The sequence below is a fragment of the Cucurbita pepo genome, chromosome LG01, assembly GCF_002806865.2.
Source record: "Cucurbita pepo subsp. pepo cultivar mu-cu-16 chromosome LG01, ASM280686v2, whole genome shotgun sequence".
Classification (NCBI taxonomy): domain Eukaryota; kingdom Viridiplantae; phylum Streptophyta; class Magnoliopsida; order Cucurbitales; family Cucurbitaceae; genus Cucurbita; species Cucurbita pepo.
In genome coordinates, this window is record NC_036638.1 from 1,909,466 (window position 1) to 1,932,073 (window position 22,608).

General features: G+C 34.3%; 6 protein-coding genes across 7 annotated transcripts in view; 4 read left to right on the plus strand and 2 right to left on the minus strand.

The window, feature by feature from the left end:
• Positions 1-3,252, minus strand: part of LOC111777131 (late embryogenesis abundant protein At5g17165-like) — a 5,748-nt gene extending 2,496 nt beyond the window's left edge. The window contains exon 1 of the mRNA XM_023656595.1: positions 3,006-3,252. Within this exon, the coding sequence (XP_023512363.1) occupies positions 3,006-3,115 (110 nt within the window). The 5' untranslated portion in view covers positions 3,116-3,252. The remainder of the gene's footprint in view (positions 1-3,005) is intronic.
• A 1,715-nt stretch (positions 3,253-4,967) lies between these two features.
• On the plus strand, positions 4,968-6,303 carry LOC111802465 (aspartic proteinase CDR1-like). Its single transcript, XM_023686850.1, has 2 exons — positions 4,968-5,558; positions 5,707-6,303. The coding sequence occupies exons 1-2, from the start codon at positions 4,968-4,970 to the stop codon at positions 6,301-6,303; spliced, it is 1,188 nt and encodes a 395-aa protein (XP_023542618.1).
• Positions 6,304-7,817: 1,514 nt separating this feature from the next.
• On the plus strand, positions 7,818-9,518 carry LOC111802489. Its single transcript, XM_023686883.1, has 3 exons — positions 7,818-8,105; positions 8,902-9,104; positions 9,182-9,518. The coding sequence occupies exons 1-3, from the start codon at positions 8,010-8,012 to the stop codon at positions 9,516-9,518; spliced, it is 636 nt and encodes a 211-aa protein (XP_023542651.1). The 5' UTR covers positions 7,818-8,009.
• A 721-nt stretch (positions 9,519-10,239) lies between these two features.
• LOC111777099 (altered inheritance rate of mitochondria protein 25) lies at positions 10,240-16,628 on the plus strand. The gene is made up of 11 exons (XM_023656543.1): positions 10,240-10,838; positions 12,086-12,172; positions 12,878-12,919; positions 13,016-13,060; positions 13,280-13,345; positions 13,444-13,500; positions 13,591-13,652; positions 14,236-14,356; positions 15,497-15,574; positions 15,660-15,766; positions 16,296-16,628. The coding sequence occupies exons 1-11, from the start codon at positions 10,428-10,430 to the stop codon at positions 16,324-16,326; spliced, it is 1,107 nt and encodes a 368-aa protein (XP_023512311.1). The 5' UTR covers positions 10,240-10,427; the 3' UTR covers positions 16,327-16,628.
• A 642-nt stretch (positions 16,629-17,270) lies between these two features.
• Positions 17,271-19,492, plus strand: LOC111777083 (pentatricopeptide repeat-containing protein At1g02370, mitochondrial-like). Of its 2 annotated transcripts, none has more exons than XM_023656523.1 (3): positions 17,271-17,596; positions 17,929-19,122; positions 19,316-19,492. In XM_023656523.1, exons 1-3 carry the CDS (start codon positions 17,336-17,338, stop codon positions 19,397-19,399), a joined length of 1,539 nt encoding a protein of 512 aa, XP_023512291.1. In that variant the 5' UTR covers positions 17,271-17,335; the 3' UTR covers positions 19,400-19,492. The 2 variants fall into 2 exon arrangements, with proteins under 2 accessions (XP_023512291.1, XP_023512299.1); XM_023656531.1 differs by having other exon boundaries at positions 17,527-17,617.
• Positions 19,493-19,500: 8 nt separating this feature from the next.
• Positions 19,501-21,993, minus strand: LOC111777072 (uncharacterized protein At1g51745-like). Its single transcript, XM_023656512.1, has 3 exons — positions 21,431-21,993; positions 20,826-21,325; positions 19,501-20,719 (listed from the first exon to the last, which is right to left on the minus strand). The coding sequence occupies exons 1-3, from the start codon at positions 21,748-21,750 to the stop codon at positions 19,587-19,589; spliced, it is 1,953 nt and encodes a 650-aa protein (XP_023512280.1). The 5' UTR covers positions 21,751-21,993; the 3' UTR covers positions 19,501-19,586.
• Between the last annotated feature and the right edge of the window lie 615 nt (positions 21,994-22,608).

Genomic DNA, 22,608 nt, shown 5'->3' on the forward strand with positions numbered 1-22,608 from the left:
AAAAAAAAAAAAAAAAAAAAAAAAAAAAAAAAAAAAAAAAAAAAAAAAAAAACTTCAATCAAACATTTGTTTAATATCTCAACCAAATAAATAAATTGTGATTTGGGATACTAGCTATTGAATTGATTTTTTTAATGAAACATCTAGAGATATAGAAATTGATGATCTCCTGCTCTAATCACATTGTGAGCAACAATGGTCTTATTCTAAATAAGAGATTTCCATATCATCTAACATTATATCTGTCTAGTAAATTAATAGAAAAAAAATATACAAAAAAAGAAAAAAAAAAAGAAAAAAAAGAAAGAAAGCTAAAGAAAAAGGATAGTATATCTGATTAAATAATGTTTTTCTAGTATATTAAATGTGAAAGTTAGATTTAATTTAAAAGAAAATGAGTAAGATATCGATTATGTAGTAGGGAACATACGGCTACCGACCAAAGAATAGATAATAGATATCGACATTAATTTAACTAAATGTGAATTTTGGAAGCTAAGTGGGAAGAGAAGGTCAGCGAAAATATTTAATAAGGGGTACTGAGTGGTCGTTAACTCGCCAACCCTCGCCTGTCTCCTCACTGCCCACCTATTCTATGATTCTATCCTATTGAAAGCCATTCGGTCCCAGCCCACTGTGGGAAATGGGAAAATAAATGTAAAGAAAAAAAATCAGCTGAAACAAGTGGATCAACCACGACCACATCACATCGCAGACACTCAGCTTTAATTGTCAGCAACCTCCTCTAGTATCTACGGACTAGAGTAAGGGTTTGCTTTGAGCTTTTTTAGCATCAAAAAAGGGTGATGCTGTAGATATTTATTTATCAAACCCCATTTTAATTTTGATACCCTACAGATATTTGACTTTTAATTCTGTATTCAACATGTATTTTTTAATTTTAAAATTATCTTATAAAATTAAATAAATCTTTTAATTTTATGTCTAATAAATTATTAAATATTAATTAGACACAAAATTAAGAGTTCGGAAACCAAACTTATAATTTAAATTTTTATTCATAATTCAACCTATTATTCAAACATAAATATAAGGTATGAAATAAAAGACTTAGCTTCTAAGACTTTAATAATCAAATATATAAGGTATTGAATAAGACTTTAGATCTAGTATAGAAAAATGGAAGAAAAAGATTCTTATTTCTATACATTATAAACAAAAATATTTGGTTTAATTTATTGATTTTCTTTTTTAAATACTTAATTAAGTTCGTTGAAATTTTTTACTCATACTTACAAAATAACAATATGATTGAAGATTAAGGTTAATTTTTAGGCATCCCATATTTATGCCTCAAAACAACCGCTTCTCGTAAGATGTTTCAATGTGAATAGTTTGCAGACTGAATAATAGTCAAGGGCATGTAGAATAGAAACAGTAAAATATAGAAAAATAACACATCAAATTTGAACAGACAACCAATCTAATAATTTTTGGGCATCCCAAAAANAAAAAAAAAAAAAAAAAAAAAAAAAAAAAAAAAAAAAAAAAAAAAAAAAATCGACATTCCCCAATTTCAGAGTGAAATTTTGATATTTCATTATCTAGTCAACAATGAAGTAATGAAGTTTCCATATATGGGCTCAAACAAGTCACATCTTACCTTTAGTTTAAAAAAAATTATAGTCCAAAGTTGAATGGAAAAAAGTCAACCAACGGATAAACTAAACTTTATCCTCAGGAAATAAGTTCAGTAGTTGAGTTTTCAAAACAATATAATAAATTTAAATAAAATATATTAATACTTGCAGACCGCAGCGATTAAAATAGCTTCTTTAAGGTTGAATTCCAAGTTTAATGTCTAAACTTTAATTTTATTTATTTGATCCCATAATTTAAAACTGTGTTATTAAACTTTTAAATTTTTGTTTTATAGACCCCTCAATTAAATGGCAGGTATGGGATTTGAATATNAATGAAAAGAAAAAGAAAAAGAAAATGAAAAACGGATGAAAAGAAAATTTATGGTCTGAAATTTTTTAATTATATTAATTATAATTAATTAAATGCTAAAACATTCAAGATGATCAATCGATCATATTTTGCTATAATTAAACTTAAGATTAAAGCTAAAATGTATTAAATATATTGTACTCAATTATTTATTTCTTAAGAGTTTAAAAAAAATTATAAGATTTATTAAACAATGGATTATTTAATATATTAAAAAATAAATCAGTTACTTAATTGTAAATGATATTATAAATTTAGGTCATGTCCTCAAATATTCACGACTTCTGGATTTACTGATTTCATATATCTAAAATCAACCTAAACAATGGCTTAAGAGTTTTTTTAATTAAAAAAAAGAAAAAAAAAGAGTATGAAATAGGCGTGATTTAGTCAAATTTCAACAAAGATTCCAAAGAATACGAATTATACCTCTCTAATTCCAAGTCCGGTTCAACAGAAAGCAGTATCTCCACTTAGAGGAGTTATTTACAGCGTGATAGAACAAACACTGAATAATAAAATTGACATACATCCACAAAATTGAACCAAAAACAAAGAGGAAGAGAGGAAAAAAGAAACATAGAGTGAAGGAAAGCGAACATCCACCAAATTAAACCAAAAACAAAGAGGAAGAGAGGAAAAAAGCAGCATAGAGTGAAGGAAACGTAATTTCAAATTTTCTAGGTGAGTTAGTCATAATACTATATATGGCAGGAAGAGCTGAATGCGAATTAGACTCCTAAAAGAAGAAAAAACCGAAATCAAAAGGAACCGAGTAAAGTATATGATCAAAAAAAAGAGCACATGGAAGAAGAGGACCTGAAACTGACGTTTATCATACTGCGTCAATACGAAGTTGTTCAAAAAAGCATTCAGCGTGAAGAAAAAGAAATGGATCAACAATCGACTTTCTTATAGAAAATTTCAACAAGAATGCAATCAAACAACTAGCAGAGAATATCAACACAACCTAAACTTCAAGCATATTGCCAGACGAATATTCACAGAAGAAGAAAAAGAAGAAAAAGGACCTGAACTTCAGAGCAGAGGAGGAGATCGCAGAATCGCTGGTCCAGATCTGGTTTGTGATTCGTTTTCCCAAGCCGGCGATCGCTCCTGCGCTCCTCGAATTGGCGGCCATACAATTCAGGCTTAAACAGAGAGAGAGAATGAAGAAGAAAAACGGCGAGTAATTGCTTTTGATTCTTGATTCTAATCCTGAAGCAGCAAATCCTTCTTTTATAGTTCGCCAGTACGGCGTCGTATCATACCCGCCAAAAGCCGACAAAAGCTCTCAACGCAAATTGCCTTCTCCGTCCGTCCACACCCACTTTCAGTTTCATCTCACGTACGGAATTTCCCCTTTCGTTTTCTATTGGACCACGTGGCAGACGTTTATTCACGGTCGTTTCATTTTTTCTTCTTTTGTTTTGAGTACAGCATTTTTCTTTTTCAAATAGAATATTCTGTTTGTTTCTTTTTTTTTCTTTTCCAAAGCTGTTCAGTCATTCATTTTCTCCGCTCCAACACCACCAACCACCGTCATTTAACGCTTCCCGTCTTTTCATCCCAAAACAAAGTCACGTGAAAAGATTTTAAACTTTTGAACATCCAATATTTAAGTCATTAGTGTTTAAATTAATTATTAATTTTTCCATTTCTTAAAAAAAGTGAATATAAATATTAAATACAGTTGTTTACTTTAATTTATTTATAATATTGTCTAACATGCGTAAGAAACTCCATTTATTACTTTACATTTATAAAAAAAATAATAATAATAATTCTTTAAAGTTATTAGAATATATTTGAAATTACTTCAAAAGTTTATAAATATTTTAATATAAAGTATAAACAATTTAATCAAAATTAACGGTAAGGTTTTTATTTTTATTTTTATAATTTATATATTTGAGAGTTTTCTATTAACTTTTAATAATTATTGTTTTTAAAAAATAACAATTTAAATAATAAATCTTATGAATCGAAATAGAAAGAAGAAGAAAATGGTGAGAGAGATGGAAGGCCCAAACTACGTAATGGGCCGAAAACAATAAATTTTCAACGTAATTAGTATTTTCTTCAAATTAACTTAAAACTCAGTCATTAGAGTATTGAGTTCAAACAGAAAATGTCCCAATTATATTAACTAAAATGATATTTTATGATCGTGTCATTGTCGTGTATATATATATATATATATATATTTATTTATTTATTTATATTAAATCAATTAAATTAAGTAAATTTGAGAAATACTCATATTCTATTCTTTTATTTTACGTTTTTTTTTACGGTTTATTAAAGTATTTTTCTTTATAGAATTAAAGTTATAATTAATAATAACACATATTAATTAATTAATTAATTACCATATATAAGTTCAATTTAAAAGTTTATATAGTTTTGTTTAATTCATTTATTCTAAGATAATTATTAAAATAGAATTATAAATATTCTGATAATTAAATATTTTTCTTTACATTATTTGGATCAAAATTTATTTATAATTAATAAAATAAATAAATGTACGTGATTATAAATTGTTAATTAATTATCGAGGAATACTTTAAATTTATTTAATTAGCTAAATATAAAATATATTTTTTTTAATAATCTTACATTTGTTTGTAGTCCAATACTATTTTTTTTTAATTAGTTTACAAATTTTATTTAATTTATTTATGGAAAAATAATTATTAAAATAGAATTAAAAAAAAAATATTTATAATAAAATATTTTTATTTACCTTATTTAGATTAAAACTAAATTTAATAAATGGTAGGAAATATGAAAATTTAATAGGATCTTAATAAATAGAAATAACTAAATAAATACTTAAATAACATTCTATTTTTATATTTAAAAAACAGTGAACGTTATCGAAACACGGCCGTCCTTTCCTAGTTCCTACGTAATAATTTTAATTTCCACGTCATTATCTTTCTCACGAGTATAAATAAAACAAAGAAATTTAAAATTCATGCAATCCCATGACGCCTACCATATTTCTCCTTTTCGCACTATTTTCCATCGTGGAGTCCACCGCCGGCGAAGGCGGTGGTCTCAAGCTGGAACTCATCCGCCACCGTCTCTCACCCGACAACGTTTCACCGATGGTAGCCAAATCACAAATTTGGCCGGAAACCAGCCAATTTATAGTGAAAATCGCTGTTGGAACGCCGCCGACGGAGGTGCATGCAATCCTCGACACTGGCAGCGATTTATTTTGGGCTCAGTGTCGTCCATGTGCGAAATGTTACCGGCAAACAAATCCGATTTACGACCCTTCGAAATCGTCAACCTTTCGAACCCTTTCTTGCAAGTCGCCGCAGTGCCATTTGTGGGGGTCTGGTGCGGCGTGCTCCGGCACCGACACGTGTAAGTACGGCTATGGGTATGGAAGCGGATCTACGCAGGGAGAATTGGCGACTGAAAAAATGGCTGTAACTTCGAGGTCTGGAGCGACGACGCCGTTTCCGGGGGTGGTGTTTGGTTGCGGACATAATAATAGTGGAACGTTTAATGCGAATGAAATGGGATTGATCGGATTTGGAAGAGGAGCGATTTCCTTCGTTTCTCAGGTATATATATATTTATCATTTTCAATTATTATTATTATTTTTAAAAACATTATTCGCATTAAATATTGAAATGAACAGTTAATTATATTCTTATTCAAATAACTATAAAGTTCAAAACATTATAGTTAATGTAAATTCATATTCACAGATAGGTCCATCGGTTGGCGGCAGAAAGTTCTCCCTTTGTCTGATGCCATACAACACCGACCCGAGAATCTCAAGTAGCCTCTCTATCGGGTCAGGTTCTGAAGTTAAAGGACCCGGAGTCATCACAGCCCAACTCGTTCGAACATCCGACCAGACATCTTACTCTCTCACCCTCAAGGGAATCTCTGTCGGAAAAACTTTCGTTCCGTACAGTACGTCGGGACCTCCGGCCAAGGGGAACGCAATTCTCGATACCGGCACGCCGCCAACTCTCCTCCCCAAAGAATTGTACGGACGATTGGCTATTGAAGTTCGGCGACATATCCCGTTGAAGCCCATTGACGATACTCTTTGCTACAAAGGTAATTTGGGGAATTTGGTGATAACTCTACACTTCGACGGCCACGTGGATCTGCGATTGAGTACGGCTCAAACTTTCAATAAGATGCTGGATGGGTCCTTTTGCTTCAATGCGATGGGCGTTGACGACAAGGACGCACTCATTGGGAATAGTATGATGTCAAATTTTTTGGTTGGGTATGATATTGACAATATGACGGTGTCGTTTAAGCCCACTGATTGCACCAAAATTGGTTGAAATTTTTTGGGCCTATGAAAACAATAAGCTAATAACTATTATTACTTTTCTTGTACACTTTTGATATGACGTTAAGTTTGTTTTATTCATAAATTGAACTAATATCTCTTGAATTTCTTTTTAGTAATTTTCGGTAACAAATTTTAAGGTAAAATTAGACATTAATTATTAATTATTTTTATTTAAGTGAAATAACATAATTAATTTTACAATTTCTAAAATTTAGACACAACGATGAAATCAACCTCGGAGAATGGAGTTCAAAAATCTAATTCTATTATTTCAATCCCTTCTTCGTATGGCTAATTGATTGATACGTGGGCAACGATATCAAACCCGTGCTTTAAAGATAGCTTAAACAAATCCGTGTTGATTTGATAAAGCCGTATTGAAAGAATTTCAGAAGTCTATGAGGTGAGGTCGAGAACCAAATATGCAAGGTTAATGATTGTACGAACATGAACGATGTAAAATAATTTAATTTTTCGTTTTCGAACCATAACCATAAGTCCAATGGACCGGTGATCGTGGCCCGTGCAGCCACCTAAGAGCCCGAAGACTCCGATTCTTCATTCATGTTGATCATACATGGAAGAAAGATATAGAAAAATTATGTGTTTGCTTCAGTGGCGATGTGAGTCAAACAGGGACAGAAGTTTGTGGTTTTGGCGGTAAATACTTCAGAAACACATGGACTGATTTGGAAATATACTTTGGAGGGTATTTTGGGTATTTCACTTTATGGGAATCAAGCCACGCGGGTGATAGGAAATGGAACATTCTCTTTTGTCTGTACGGTTGAAGTTTGTTTAGTCAAAGGTTGATTTCTTGACTTATTGGTCTCACAACAAATTACCACAAAATGAATTATTATTTTTATATAAAATTATTTAGTATTTTACATTTTATATTATTTTGTAACTTAAATTACGATTTTACTATTAAATTTTGGAAGTTTTTGTTTATTTGATTTTTGAGCAATTAAATTAAAAAAGTTCCACAAAGTTAAATTTATTTTTTAAAAAATAATTAACTTTGAATTATTTGATTTTTAAATTAGACACTCCGATCTTAATTTTTTTTTAAAAATAAATAAATAAATAAATATATATATATTAAAAAATTATTATTAAATATATTGTTAATCCAAAGCAAACATGCATTTTAGTGAAAAATACGGGTGTCTACGTTGATTAGGTTATCGCCTGCATCCTAACCTCTACTAACAATATTTTTTTTCATTAAAAAATGGCATATAATTTAAATACTATTTAAATAATTATTTTGTTTTTTTTATTAATTTAATTTAATATTTCTTTCGTTTGGTTATTACACTTTGCTTTTTGGTTCATATTAGTTTGTAATTTCAAAATATTTATTTTAGTTAATTGTTATTTTAAAAGTCATAAATTTAGTAATTTGGTACAAAATTAAGTATAAATTTTAACACAATTTAAATTATTTAATAATTTTTTAAATTGGAAATAGTGACATAACCGCCACATCCTCCCTGTTAAGCGTCTAACTTGGAAAGCGCGACGTCAACTTTTCAGCGTCTTTCAGTTTCCTCTCAAGAACTTCTAGTACAAGTTTCTCTACCACGGTTTCTTCGCCCATTGAAATCGCGACATCAATCCGAAACTCCACCAAATTCCGCCAGTTTTTTCTCCCTTGAGTCTCGAGGTAGGCCATCGGCGGCGGCGGAGATGGAGAATAAGGCTCTGGTTGTGTACACTGTGGTCGTTTTTTTGGGGCTTTTGGTGATCGCCACTGGCTTCGCCGCTGAGGGCACCAAAGTTAAGGTGAAGATGCTTTTTCTTACTCATGATTTATTGATTGCGTGATTTTTTCTTTCGTGGATTTTCTGTTTGGTTGATGAGAAAATCCGTCGAAAAGAAAGTTATGGAATAGTATTGAAGGGGAGTTTTAATGTTCTGATTTGGAAATTATATATGAAAAAGCTGTTCGTGAATTTAAAACTTAGATTGGATTGAAACTGTTTGCCCTACTGAATGGATCTTCTTTTTCTTTTGTGTAATAATTAAGAAATACCGATCTGAATCAGATGAAATCGGCATTTTATTTCCTATGGCAAATGATAGCAGAGAAGATAGATCTGACCTTTAAACTTTCTCAAACGATTCTTGAGGCTGCGGCCATAAACTTCCAATTAGAGTCGGTTTGATAGCAATTTTGTTCTGGTTTTCAAGAGGTTATGCAATGTACTCATAGTTTCTTTTGTTTGTGCTATGCGTTTTTTAATTTGGGTTGAAATTTACATAACTTCTGATTTTCTCCCTAAAATTTCGAACAGTTTCTTCTTAATCACTCAAGAGTTTTAATGAGTAACCGCTTCAATTCATGTAACAACAAATCAGAAACAGGTTTTGATAACATTTTTATATCCAATCGATACAGTTTTGAAAATCGTGCTTAATTTCTTTTAATTTTCTTAGAATAGTTTTGAACTTCTCTTAAGTACATATAAATTCTTAGCTGAATTCTTCTTGTCGATTAGTAGAAGAGGAACTTGCATTTTAAATAAAGTTTGTATGCAAATCATTAGAAGTTTGACTAGTTGTTCTCTTCATTTGACAGCTTAATCATGTTATTGTAGTCAATCGTACTACGTGCAAATATCCCAAAAGTCCAGCGGTGGGCCTTGGTTTGGTTGCAGCTCTATCACTCTTGCTTGCTCATATAACGTTAAATTTTGCAACCGGGTGCTTTTGCTGCTTTGCGGCCCCTCGCTCTTCTATTTCTAAATGGCGAATAGCCCTGATCTGCTACGTCATTTCCTGGTACTCTTCACTTATTTGTAGCATTTTTTCCTTACCCTTTTCTTGGACCAACAACATTAGTTTAATTTCATGTGCAGGATTACATTTGCGAAAGCGTTCATTATGTTGCTCACCGGTGCTGCACTGAACGACCAACGGGGCGAACAAAGCTACTTTTTAGGCTATTGCTATGTCCTGAGATCAGGATTTTTTATTATGGCTACCATTGTGGCCACGGTGAGCATAGTGCTGGGATTGGCCTATTACATTCTATTGAACTCAACAGAGACTGAGCCTTCTGTGTTTGGTAATCCCTGCATTCCTCCTCAAGCAAACATTGCAATGGGGCAGCCCCAATTCCCTCCCCCTCCACACAGATCTGCTGACCCCGTATTCGTCCCCGAAGACACGTACATGAGACGACAATTCACGTGATCGTTAATCGATAAATGTAGGTCGATACCGAACGCGTTTAACAAAACTATGTAACTCAGACCACATTATTTATGTAACTATTTTGGAGTTGGTAGGTATAATAACTTATTTGAATTTGTTAAGAATAAAAACCGTATATTAAAAAGTAATTTTTATTTAATAAAAAAATTTAAAATTTAAGTAGTGATTTTTTAAATAAAATAATTTAAATAAAATTTAAAATTTAAGGATACTTGAAATGTAACATTAATCTTGAAAATTAAACTATGTTAATAAATTTATATATAATTACTAAAGGGTAAATTTTGAATTTAATTTTTATTTTGGATCTTGAAGATCAATATTTTTGCTAATTGATATTTAAATTTAATTTCTAATGTTTAAAAATTGTTCTATTCTAATTGATATTCCTTCATTTTGATGGTAAATATTACTATATATCTTGTATATTTTAATTAATTAAATAATTCTTAAGTTATTATAAAATATATTTAATATAATAGTTTTAAAATATGATAATTTTAATAAAAAATAATAAAAAGACAAACACGTTATTTAATCAGATTATTTATTTATTTATGGTTAAAAATCACTTTTTAATCTTTGATTTTTTGGAAGATAAATTTTTTGAAAAAAAAAAAAAAATATATATATATATATATATAATAAATCAATTTTAATTCGAAACTATTAATTTTTATGATTTATTTATTTTATTTTTCCCAATCTCGTGACTAGCAACCTTTCCCTCTCTATAGTTTCCCGTCCAAATCAAGCACGATTCTGTTCATCGCCTGCAAATTCTAGAACCTCCAGAGCATTCTTATGCACAGAGCAAACTTTGATCTCTCTTTTTGCAATATTGTTCAAGTTTGATATTGCCGGAGGATTCTGTGGATGATATCGTAGATGAACTGGACTAGGAGTTTGCGTTTTTGGTCCAATACTGCTCGCAAATGCATCGGAGAAGATCGGTGCGGTAGGAGTTCGCTTTGGCCAGTGCAGAGAATTGCGACTAGCTATCGTCATTTCGGAGGGAGGATTGTGAATGATGACTATCCACTTTTAGATAGGAGCTTCCTGGCGCAGCTGTGGGATGTAGATAGGAATTTGGGAAGCAGTAGAGAGAAGAGGAAGCGGTTATTGACTCGAAATGGAAATCAAAATCGAATAGCTCACTATAATCACAGGAATCTGGTATATGAAAGTCCGTTTAGGTTATCGACTAAGGATGCGACTTTTGTAGAAGGGAAACAGTGGAAGCAACCGCCTCCAAGTCAATCTGTATCTGGTTTTCTAGCGCCGCATACTCCCGAGGAGGTAAGCTTAGATTTTAAGTTATATGCTTGCGCTTTGATTCTATGAAGTGGCCTGGTATCTGCAAGGACATCTCCTGCTATTTTCCGATCATAATAATGAAGAATAAATTTATATTCAACAGCAATATCAGTTCCTCCGTTCCTTGTCATTTCCAGTTGCAGTTTCCCGGAATGGTCTTGATTACCCGAATTAACTATGCTTTTTATCCTTCCGAAGGATTTCATTTGTTGAGAATTCATAATTGTTTCATCACGATCACGAACTGTTAATTAATTCATCATACGAATGATATAGTTTTTTTTATTGTCGTTGCTGATGTGCTGTACTGTTATTAGTTTACGTTTAGTTGTCATGCTAAATAGTTCTGATCCAGTGTGCGTCGTTCCCACTCGAATGTAAAGCCATGTATTTGAATTTTAGTCAATTAGATCAGAATCTTTCACTCTTCTGTGTACTCTCTTCTCTCTGTGCCAAGAAGGATTCTTCTTTCCGTATCGAGGTTCCACTTATGGGAGTGGATTAGTTCAGATTTATCGTCAAAGTGTGAGAAATTTTGTCCACCATATGTGTTTTCCCCAATAAGAAACCATTATACCTCAAGTTTAGTTCATGTCAAACCCTAATGAGCAGAATATAGTTTGTGAGATCCCACATGGGTTGGAGAGGAGAATGAAACATTTCTTACAAGGGTGTGGAAACCTCTCCCTAGTAGACGCGTTTTAGAACCTTGAAGGGAAGCTCGGAAGGGAAAGCCCAAAGAGGACAATATCTACTAGCGGTGGGCTTGGGTTGTTACAAATGATATTAGAGCCAGACACCGAATGGTGTGCCAGTGAGGACGCTGGGCTCCCAAGGGGGTGGATTATGAGATCCCACATTGTTGGAGAGGGGAACGAAGCATTCCTTATAAGAGTGTGGAAACCTCTCCCTAGTGGATGCGTTTTAAAACATTGAGGGAAAGCCCGGAAGAGAAAGTCCAAATAGGACAATATCTGCTAGCGGTGGACTTGGGCTGTTACATGGTTAGTCTTGAGTATTCGAGCACGACAATCGCTTATGTTTACCTCTTAGGTGAGCGTGATTACTAATTTGGGAATATGTTCTTTATCTTTTTGTGCATTTCATAGTAGGATGCTTGCTACTTCTCACTTAATTTTTATTTCAAATTTATTGCATTTATAATTTTTTTCCTATATCCTCTAGCATCACTATAACATGATTGTTTCCTTCCCCTCTCCATTAATTAGGTCCAAGTTGCACCTCTTCTTGCTAGATCTAATTTGCTCATTACCAGGGATATAGAGTGGGCAAATCTGGTTCTTGGATTTGAGCAGGTAACTCTTTTCCATCACTTGTTCTCTTGGTTAGTTATTCATGTGCAGATTTCTGTCACACTTCTTATATTATCCACTTATTTAACATAACTTCGGAAATTTTGGAGGATTAGAATGATGAAGTTAAGGTCCTTATCGATCAAATCCTAGCATCATCATAAGAGTGCAAATAAATCATGTGTTATTTGATAGATGCTTTTTATTGAATTGCTCTTCCCGCTTTAACTTTCCTTTTTCTTTAGCAAGAATCATGTTGATGATTTTATGAAGTTGGCGATTTTACCACTTCTCTCATTTACTGTTGGCTTAGTAATATTTCTTTCTCGTGATTTTATCTGTATTTATTGGCCCCCTCTTCAAAGCATCTATATATGGACTCCGGATGATTATAATTTGTATTTATTTATACATTCTATCTACATGTTTTGGAAACTCCTGAACTCCGGATGATTATAATTTATATGTATTTATACATTCTATCTACATGTTTTGAAAACTCCTGGACGAATATTATGTGTCGTCCTTGACTGCTCCTTGTGATGTTTGTAGAAAGTTACCTTTAATAAGCAGTCATCTACACTTGAATAGCTTTACAGTTGCTATGTTCATCTATCATCGAATTCTTGCTTGCATTCCTGTTTCTTTACTTATAGATACTTTGGGTTGTGGGTATGCTATATCACCACTTTAATTTGAGAAATGCAGGAAAATCGTTATGCTATAGTAGACGTGTGCTATCCCCAGTCAGTAAGCATCCATTTTCATCTTTTAGTTTTCTTTTTTCCAGTTTCTATGCTCATCATATTCTTCTCTAACCTTAAATACTGCAATGTTGTTTAACAGCCAGTTGGGTTTATTCGGGAGCAAAGTAACATCGTTGCTAGACAGGTATAATTTAGAATCTCTTACGTTACCATGGTCTACTGTAAAACTATAATAACTGTGACTATTCTGATCTGTAAATATGAAACTGAGCATATAGTGCTCGGGTAACTTCCCTGGTTCCATGCTGGCTTATAATCTCTCTTTTTCTTCCCCTCGTAAGAAAAATGAACAATTCATCTTATTAAAACTTCAAATGCTAATGCTTGATACATTTTGTTACAGTTGCTTCGTCTAAGGCGCCCTTTTGTGGCATATATTACTGATGCAATGGGTAATGAACTTTTCAGGGTAAGCATCTTAATGTTTTTCTTCTCCATTTCAAGAATCAACCAAATATAACTTTTAGATATTTGTTAAAAAAATGAAATATTACTGTGTTCTTTTAGGTTCGACGGCCCTTTTGGTGGCTAACCAGTTCTATATATGCTGAAATCGATGGTAAGGTATGGTAGTTCAGTTGTTTTCATACAGTCAGAAATTCTTTTAGCTTGTGGCACTCTGGACATGCTTTCTCATTAGAAAAACAACACTAGGAAATTGGTGTGGTTCATAGGCGATGGCATCTCTGGAGGAGGGTGTATGATCTGTACCTTGGGTAAGTTTAGCACTAACTATCTATCATCCATTCATAATATTCCATCAAACTGATGCTGATTGAAACCCTGTTTGGGTATGCATGCGTTTGTTGAGCAATTATTCAAGGAGGTTGGTATAGTGTGGTTGACTGATTGGAGATTTTATATTGTGGGTATAGAAGAGAGAAACTAGAAATTAAGATTTTACTGTGCATCCAAAGGTTAGAAGGGAGCCATCACAATTTGGCAGTCATATCATTTATGTTTTTGTGTATGATTTTGTTATTTCCTCTCATTATTTCTTCCCTATGGTTATTTAAAATACAACACGTTTAATCAAATTATCCTTAAAAGTAACTATTAGTAAATTTAATATAACACAAGAATTATTACTTTGAGTATGTTTCCTTAAGATCTTATAATTGGAATAATATATCCATGACAACATCATTATGTCATCCTTGTATGTATTAATTCCTTTTGTCTATCATGTTTGTGATTATCACATTTGCATTTAAGTACACAAAGTTGTGATGGAATTAACAGCCAGTTTTGTTCAAACAATTTTAATTATGACTTGACAATTTAAATTGTAACTATTAGGAACAAGCAGTTCGCAGTTGTTGAAAATCCTGGCTTTTGGAATTGGACCTTCACATTAAAGGACATTGATGGTAATGTGCTTGCTGAGGTGGATCGTGACTGGAGAGGTTTCGGCTTCGAGGTTTTTCTTTTCTCTTCCTGCAATAGCTTTATAATAAACCTATATTTGATACCTTTTAGCAACTTTCTGTTTAAAGAAATGTGAATTGTGGAAATAAAGAGATCCAATAATCTTCTTGCTCTCAGCATCCCTGTAGCAGTGCTTCCAAATCTGCCACGAGCCTAAGCCTCTTGCCTTTCTTATTGTAATAGAATAAGCTTAAATTGTATGTGCTTATTAAAAAAGAAAGAAAGAAAAAAATCATAGAGAGTTTTTTGATAAAGAACACATATTTTTATATCAGAAACCAGCTTTTCATTGAGACAAATTGAAAAAATCAATGAAAAACAAAAAATGGAAAATAGAAAAAACAGCTAAACAAAAGGAACCTCCCAGCAGCTAGACAAGACATACAAAAAACAGGCTCCAATCCAAAAGGATAAGGCCTAAGAAAATTACAACAAAAACCCCCGTAGTAAAGGATGATCAAAGAGACACATTGACTTGGGAAGGGTTCATGCCTCTTCACACGACCTCTTAAACCCAAAAGATTCTCCAATTTCTCTTTATTCAGATCCCACACACGAGAAATTACAAGGCCGAAGGACATTATCACGAAAAGGGTATGAAAGGGCATCTCCTCCATCATCGGAGGAGAACCCACCTCTCACCAAAGCTCTCGAAAAAGAAAAGATGCCTAAATCAAATTAACAAAAAGACAGCTCCAAAGAATGGATCCAAGTTCTCCGCTACTCCCCTACAAAAGATGCACCCCTACAGCCTAGCACAATAAGAATAAAACTCAGAAGTCGATCCATTAGGAATCAAAAAGCTCAAGAATATGAATCAAGACTTGTATGGATCTCCAAAATCAGGAATTTTTTGCCCTCGATACAATCAAACATTTGACCTTTTATTGCCGCTGGATTATAATGAAGTTTTTTTAGATATATTCAAATACTTACGGATCTGCCAGATTGCTTGTCTATTTAATAGTTTAACTTGCCGGGATATTGATCTTTTGTGGAATCTGGTTATACAACCCATTTCCTTCTTCCATAAGTGATTAAACTTCTTCCTGAGATATCTATTTATAGTCGATGAAACACATTCCATGGGGAATATCTTTATCAATTGCTGTTGTCTGAAACTATTTTGCAGATGTTTACTGATGCTGGTCAGTATGTTATTCGTTTTGGTGCTTCAGATTTGGCCTCAAGGACTGGCCCCGCTAAAGGAGTAAAATTACTAGATTGATGTTTAACTTGATTTTAGTTTTCATACAATGTACTTTTTCAATATTGAGTGCTGTTGATGTTGACAGGTTCAAGAGCTGGAAGTCGCCCGACACCTTACTCTTTCAGAGAGAGCTGTAGCCGTTGCTCTTGCTATTTCACTTGATAATGACTATTTCTCAAGACATGGGGGCTGGTAAGTGGCAAACACTTCCTAAAACTTGCACTAAAGGATAATAACTATACTCTGTGTTCTTTCATTTTCCTCTGTGACAGTTCGTTTCTTTAAATACATATATAACCCGAATCCATTGTGACACTTAAGAGAACCCCATTTGAGATCAAATTCTCTGTGAACTGAGATTGACAGTGATGATTAGTTTATTTGCTAACGATCTCTAGAGAAGGAAGCCGTTGCAATGTGATTGGTAGTTTTCTGCTGTTAGATGTACGAGTGATGATTAGTTTATTTGCTAACAATCTCTAGAGAAGGAATGTGATTGGTAGTTTTCTACTGTTAGATGTACGAGTGATGATTAGTTTATTTGCTAACAATCTCTAGAGAAGGAAGCCGTTGAAATGTGATTGGTAGTTTTCTACTGTTAGATGTACGAGTTTAAAAAAAAAAAATTGATGAAACGCATTTCAAATTTGTATCTACTGATCATGAGAGGACTATATTATTGAATCAAGCACTGATTATTGAGTTGCTTATCATTTATCAGGGGACTTCCTTTCATTGCTGTTGGAGAGTAGAATTGGATTGCTGGACAGGCTTCTAGATCTCTGAGGTTTCGTCATTTTAATTCAATGTGTTTTTGATACCATATGTTGTATTTTCATATTGATAAAGTTCTTCCGATTTTGGCGAAATCCCAAGTGTAATAAGCTTGTGGGAAAAGGAAAAAAAAAAAAAAAACATATCACAAAAGAAAAATTAGAAAACTAATGGAACAGAATAAATTTTAGGCTCCATGTTCTTCATCTTATTGCTGATTTCACGACTCAACTGATGTTTATACTTGAAAATTAAGGTTTAGGATGTTTCTTTCGCCTCATTTTGATTTCTTGGATGAGATTTCTTTTTTTATGGGAATTTAATCTTGTTGACAACTTAATCGATATTTTATTTATGTATTTTGTGTTTCTAGCTTATTTTAGTCATTATTTTTTTAGTCTAATTAATATTTCAAATTTCAAATCAAATTTTATAGTTTAGATATTAATTAAATACAAAATTGTGTATTTACTTCTATCCTTTACAAAATTAAACTTTTAATCATATAGTTCTCAATTTGCTTGTAAGTGTGACTGCTATTTATATTAACAATGTTAGTGATCACTTGGTATTTAATATCATGTGATTTTTTTTATATCGAGTAGATAATTATAACGTGAGAATATAAAAATAGACTCGGATATATTAAAAAGTTACCATTTAAAAACTTATTAGAGATAATATCTCTATCGAAAGTTTATAAGTATTGTATTTTTAATGGGAAAAGTAGCCAAATTCAAAATAAACTCGGCAAATTTATCATTTTTTATCATAAATTTAAATTTCATTAAACTATAATTTAAACTTTGAGTAAATATTGCAATTTTGAATTATTTTCATTCAAAAGTCACAAGTAACAATATTATTATTTGTATTTAATAATAAAAAAAAAATAATAACCCACGATGTGGACGGGCAGGATTGTGATTAAGCCCTAACAAAACCTCCGACGTATCACGCACCCAGGACAAGTGATTATCAAGAGAAATGAATCGTCGGAGTTTACTCTCGAGAGCGTCGGCAGGTTTGCGGCATCTCTGTACTTCAAACGCCGAGTCGTCGCGCGGTCCTGTGAATGATCAGCAGCAGCGGCTCTACCCGAGGCTGTCGAAGTTGGGTGCCACCGGCGGTAGCGTGGCGCAGACATTGAACCAGTACATCATGGAGGGAAAGATCGTCAAAAAATATGAGCTCGAGAGATGCATAAAGGAGCTCCGGAAGTACCGTAGATACCACCACGCCCTTCAGGTTTTTTCCTTAAACACATAGGTTCGTTCACTGTAGGAGAAATATAAATGCACAAAATTACTGCTGCTTTTCATTTGTTTTTCAAATTCTATTGCCAATTGTTGATTGTATTCTTCCTTTCGCTGCTAGATCATAAATTTTTTGTAAACGAAACATTCATGAAATATAAAGGAAATGACAAAAACCTTATGAAGAATTTACGATAAAAAATCATTGGATCTGGGGTAGCTATAAAAAAGCAGTCTGGAGGGAGAACCAGCCAAAAAGTTGCTGTAATTGTAGGAGACCATAAGATCTTAGCTCATCCATTGCATTTGCTTCGGTTGTTGCAGATAATGGAATGGATGGAGATGAGGAAAATCAACTACTCATTCACTGACTACGCGCTGCGTTTAGATCTTATATCGAAAGTTAAAGGAATTGCTGCTGCGGAGAATTATTTCTGTGATCTGTCGTCGTCTGCGAAGAATCGATTTACTTATGGAGCTCTTTTGAATTGCTATTGCAAGGAATTGATGGAGGAAAAGGCATTGGCTCTTTCTAAGAAGATAGATGAGTTGAAGTTTGCTTCCAATTTGTCCTTTAACAATCTTATGACCATGTATATGAGAATGGATCAACCCGAGAAAGTACCTCCTCTTATAGATGAAATGAAGCGGAGAGGGATTTTTCTTAGCACGTACACATACAATGTTTGGATGAACAGTTGTGCTTCCCTGAATGGCGTTGGAAAAGTTGAAGAAATTCTCGAGGAGATGAAAAACGAAGACAGAAACAAATTTGATTGGACGACGTTTTCGAACTTGGCTGCTATCTATGTTAAGGCAGGACAGCTCGAGAAAGCCGAATTAGCTCTTAAGAAGGTAGAGAACGAGATCAAATCGAATAAGCAGCAGGATCGTTTAGCGTACCATTTCTTGATAAGCCTTTATGCATCGACGTCGAATCGGAGTGAGGTGTATAGGATATGGAATGCACTGAAATCAGTTTATCCAATGACAAATAACATGAGTTATCTCGTCATGCTTCAGGCTCTAAGCAAACTAAAGGATTTCGAGGGTCTTAAAAGCACTTATAAGGAATGGGAATCTAGTTGCTCGAGCTTTGATTTGCGGTTAGCGGATGTTACGATCGGGGCTTACCTACGACAGGACATGTACAAAGATGCTGCATTGGTCTTTGAGGATGCCATTAAGAGAAGTAAAGGACCTTTCTTTAGGGCTCGAGAAATGTTCATGATTTACTTCTTGAAGTTCAAGCAAGTCGATTTGGCACTCAGTCATTTGGAATCAGCTATATCTGAAAGCATGGACGATGAATGGCATCCATCACCGGCGATGGCGAATGCTTTTCTGATGTACTTTGAGGAAGAGAAAGACGTTGAAGGCGCCGAAGATTTTGCCAGGATTTTGAAGAGATTTAAGTGTCTCGACGCTAGTGCATACCATCTATTGCTCAAGACCTATGCAGCTGCAGGAAAACGAGCCCCCGACATGCGACAAAGATTGAAAGAAGACAACATTGAGGTAAGTAGTGAGCTTGAGGAGTTGTTAAGTAGACAACATTGAGACAAGTAGGAGGAAAATCCATGTGATGTTTTTTTTATCTGATCTTTATAAGCTGATCCACTTCATTCCTTTTCTCCTAAACGAAATTTGTATTTTTCGAGCATTAGTCTATTTTCATTTTCTTGATAAGCTGATGGTGCACAACTTGTAGAAGTTCCCTTGGTTTGTGGTAGACTTGGACCGGGTTTTTGTCACCACGTTATCAGCATCGAAGAAGCCAGGGCTGGCAAGATAAGTTCACGTGGCCATGCCTAAACCAATCAATAAGGCTTATTGATTGAAGAGGGAAAAATGACTACTTATTAGCTTAGCTAGCCTTCTGGGAGAGTCGAGTCATTTAGTCAATTCATATGAATATATCAATTTATATGCACCTGGGATATACATTTATTTCGAGCATTCAAAAGTATGCACGTAACACGTCAAGAATCTCTATGAGAATTATTCTTCAACAATACCACATTGTTAGTAGCTTTTGAGGGAGGCCTATTGATCTTCTCTAATAATCTACTGAATACTAATTTTACTGGTATGTATGCTACAGTTGGGAGCCTAGGTGATTCGGGTTTGATCAATCCATTCATTCGACAAGTTACACTATCATGCATTGGCACGTTACTATAATTCGGCTCGACAGCAATCGAAGACAAAGCTCTAGTCTTCTGGTTAGTTGATAGGCTTGCTTTCTTTGACATCTTTTTTGGCAGTCTTCTATCACGAGAAGGTCGGGGACTGTGAGGGCCGCTTGCCTCTTCACCGTCCAGTACTGTTGTCGGTAAACGAGTGCGAGGGATGCGAACATTTGCTGTCCTCCTTGCAGTCCTCCAAGCTGGTTGATTGCCTAGACTATCTGAAAGAAGAGCTTCAGAAATCCCGTCTTGTAGAGCTTCAATTTGAATAGGATGCCCAATTATAGCTTGCCCATTTAACTTGCTCACCAGTGATACGATGGGAACAGGCTCTTTCTGGTAATTTGCTTGGACTTTTAGATCAACCTCTGTTAATATAGTTCTTAACCTCCCACCAAAACGATGACGTGTACCGTATAAGCCATGTTTCACGTCCCGATATCCCTTCAAATCAGGCTGCTGATCCTCCCAATCCGACATGTAATTTCCTACAAGATTTTGATCCTTTGATACCCTTTTTGACGTTAAGTAATACTCCTCTTCCATTGCCTCAGCTCGAGCTCGCTTTGTCGTGTCATCGAAATACTCATTTTTAAGTCCAGCAGACTTTTTCGAAAGATTCCGAACGTTCCTTTTCCCCTTCAATTGCCACTTAGACATTGGGTCGTGATGATAAGCCATGTAATTATCTACTTCCTTATCTGACATGGAAGAATTAGAATCAGTCTCTAAATCAGAAGAGTTGTTTTCAGATGAACTAGAAGCATCATCTTCAACCAGGGAATCGAGCTGAGAAGACAGAACGCCAAGTTCTAAACGGTTCGTTGACATCTCAACTTGGCCATGAGAGGATTCTTTGCTCTCCACTGAATCAACTGGAAGACGCATACACTTGCTCTTCTTTGCACCATCAATTAGCTCCATCCCTGAAGTCGAAAAAGAATACGATGCGTTAATCTAGCTGTTGCAGTCTATGTTGGCATCCTTCGGGGTCGAGAATGCGTCAACATACTAAAATCGAAAAGTGCTTACCGTTTGCATAACTGTCATTGCCAATGCTACAAACACCATCGAGAGGAGCCAAAGCATCGGTATCACATACAAGCGTTTCCGACAAGTCTCTCGTCCTTGGTTTTGCTTCCGGATGAACATTCTCACCATTCAGTTGAGCTCCTTCACTTGCTTTACGACATGAATCTATAATTTCATTGTCATAATTTACATCTATGATCTTAGAAAACAGATGCAATTCAAAATGCCCATCGTTTATATCATCGATTTCGGTATGTTCCAAAGAAAATATTCCCTTCTTTACCGGGGATCCAATCGTCGTTTGATCGAGTTTTCCTCGATCCTTTAGTAGCTCCTTCTCAAGTTGAAGAGCATGAAGAACAGCATCCTCCTTACGTGCATATTTCTCCCTCTTCTTCATTGGCATGCCTTGCGAGAACTCTGCCCTCTCAATACAATCATCAAACTCACCACATCGGAATGGCTTAACACGCTTGGACTTCTCTAAATTGTACCAATCCCTGATGAGAAGCACATGAACGAAGATATCAAAAACTATATAGTTTTTACTTTGTCCAATGAGTAGAGAATTCAAAGTAAAGTAAAGAAGAAGGATCCTAACTTACACACTGGCGTCTTCTCTTCCAAGGAGCTTTACTGGAGTTCCAGATCGAGGTGAGCCAAGGTACGAGCATGAAAGCTCATCGGAACCCACAATTTTACCAGGCCACCATGAGCCATTCCTCCTTCGAACCCACACGATCGAGCCCACGCCATAATCGACTGCACCACATCCCGGACTCCCCATTCTCTCTGTTTCAGTGAAAACAACACGTAATTTCAGGTCAGCCTCCGGCGAAGAAGAGTGAAGTGCGGAGAATGATCCGACAGTGCGCGGAGATGGAGGATCGCAAAGATCGATGCGGGTTATGATTAGGGTTTCCATTCAAATTTGGGGATTCTTCATTTCTAGGGCTCCTGAATCGAAATTCCCCCTCCGATTAATATCTCTTCCCACTGATTCAATCCGAAGCTTCGGATCCTTGAAGATTCTGATCTCTTAATCATCTAGAACTGGTTTTGCTTGCAGACCTTGTCGTCCGTAATTTCTCTTCTGCTTAGATTCAAAATCGGAAAGGAAAACTCTCAGGAACCGACGACTCGGGTCGGGTCGGGTCGTAGAGCGTTGTCGTAGTCGGGCAACTTGTCGTGCACGTCAGTTTGATGAAAATGATGAAATAACAATTACCGGATTTGGATATACGTGTAATTTTTAAATTTTTAATTAAATTAGATTAAATCTCTTAAAATAATATCTAATTTAGTTCCTATCATTTTAAATTTTTTTAATTAAATTTGATTAAATCTCTTAAACCGACCACTATTATATAAGTAACTAATTAAAATTTTTTTTAGTTGAGTTAGTTAACGCTAGTTGATATTTTCATGACATTCAATTTACAGACAAATGAGACGTTCGCCCTAACCGGGTAAGAATTTTGATCGAGGAATAAAAAAGGGAGAGGGGAGATATTTCTACCCATTAGACAAACGAGCCTGGAGATGGAATTTTCGTCTCCGCCCTTACCCAATTCCCCGTCTCACCCGACCTCTGCTCCAGTTTTTTATATATAAAATAAATAATTTATTTCCCGTCTCACCCCTTTTTTTTTTTTTTTTTTTTTTTTTGTGTGAAATACCATGCTATAATAATTAAATTTTTATTTTTTAGAAATTAATTATTATTATTATTTGTGTGAGTCAAAATTTTGTTCAATTTTTTAAATAAAAATAATATAGTAAA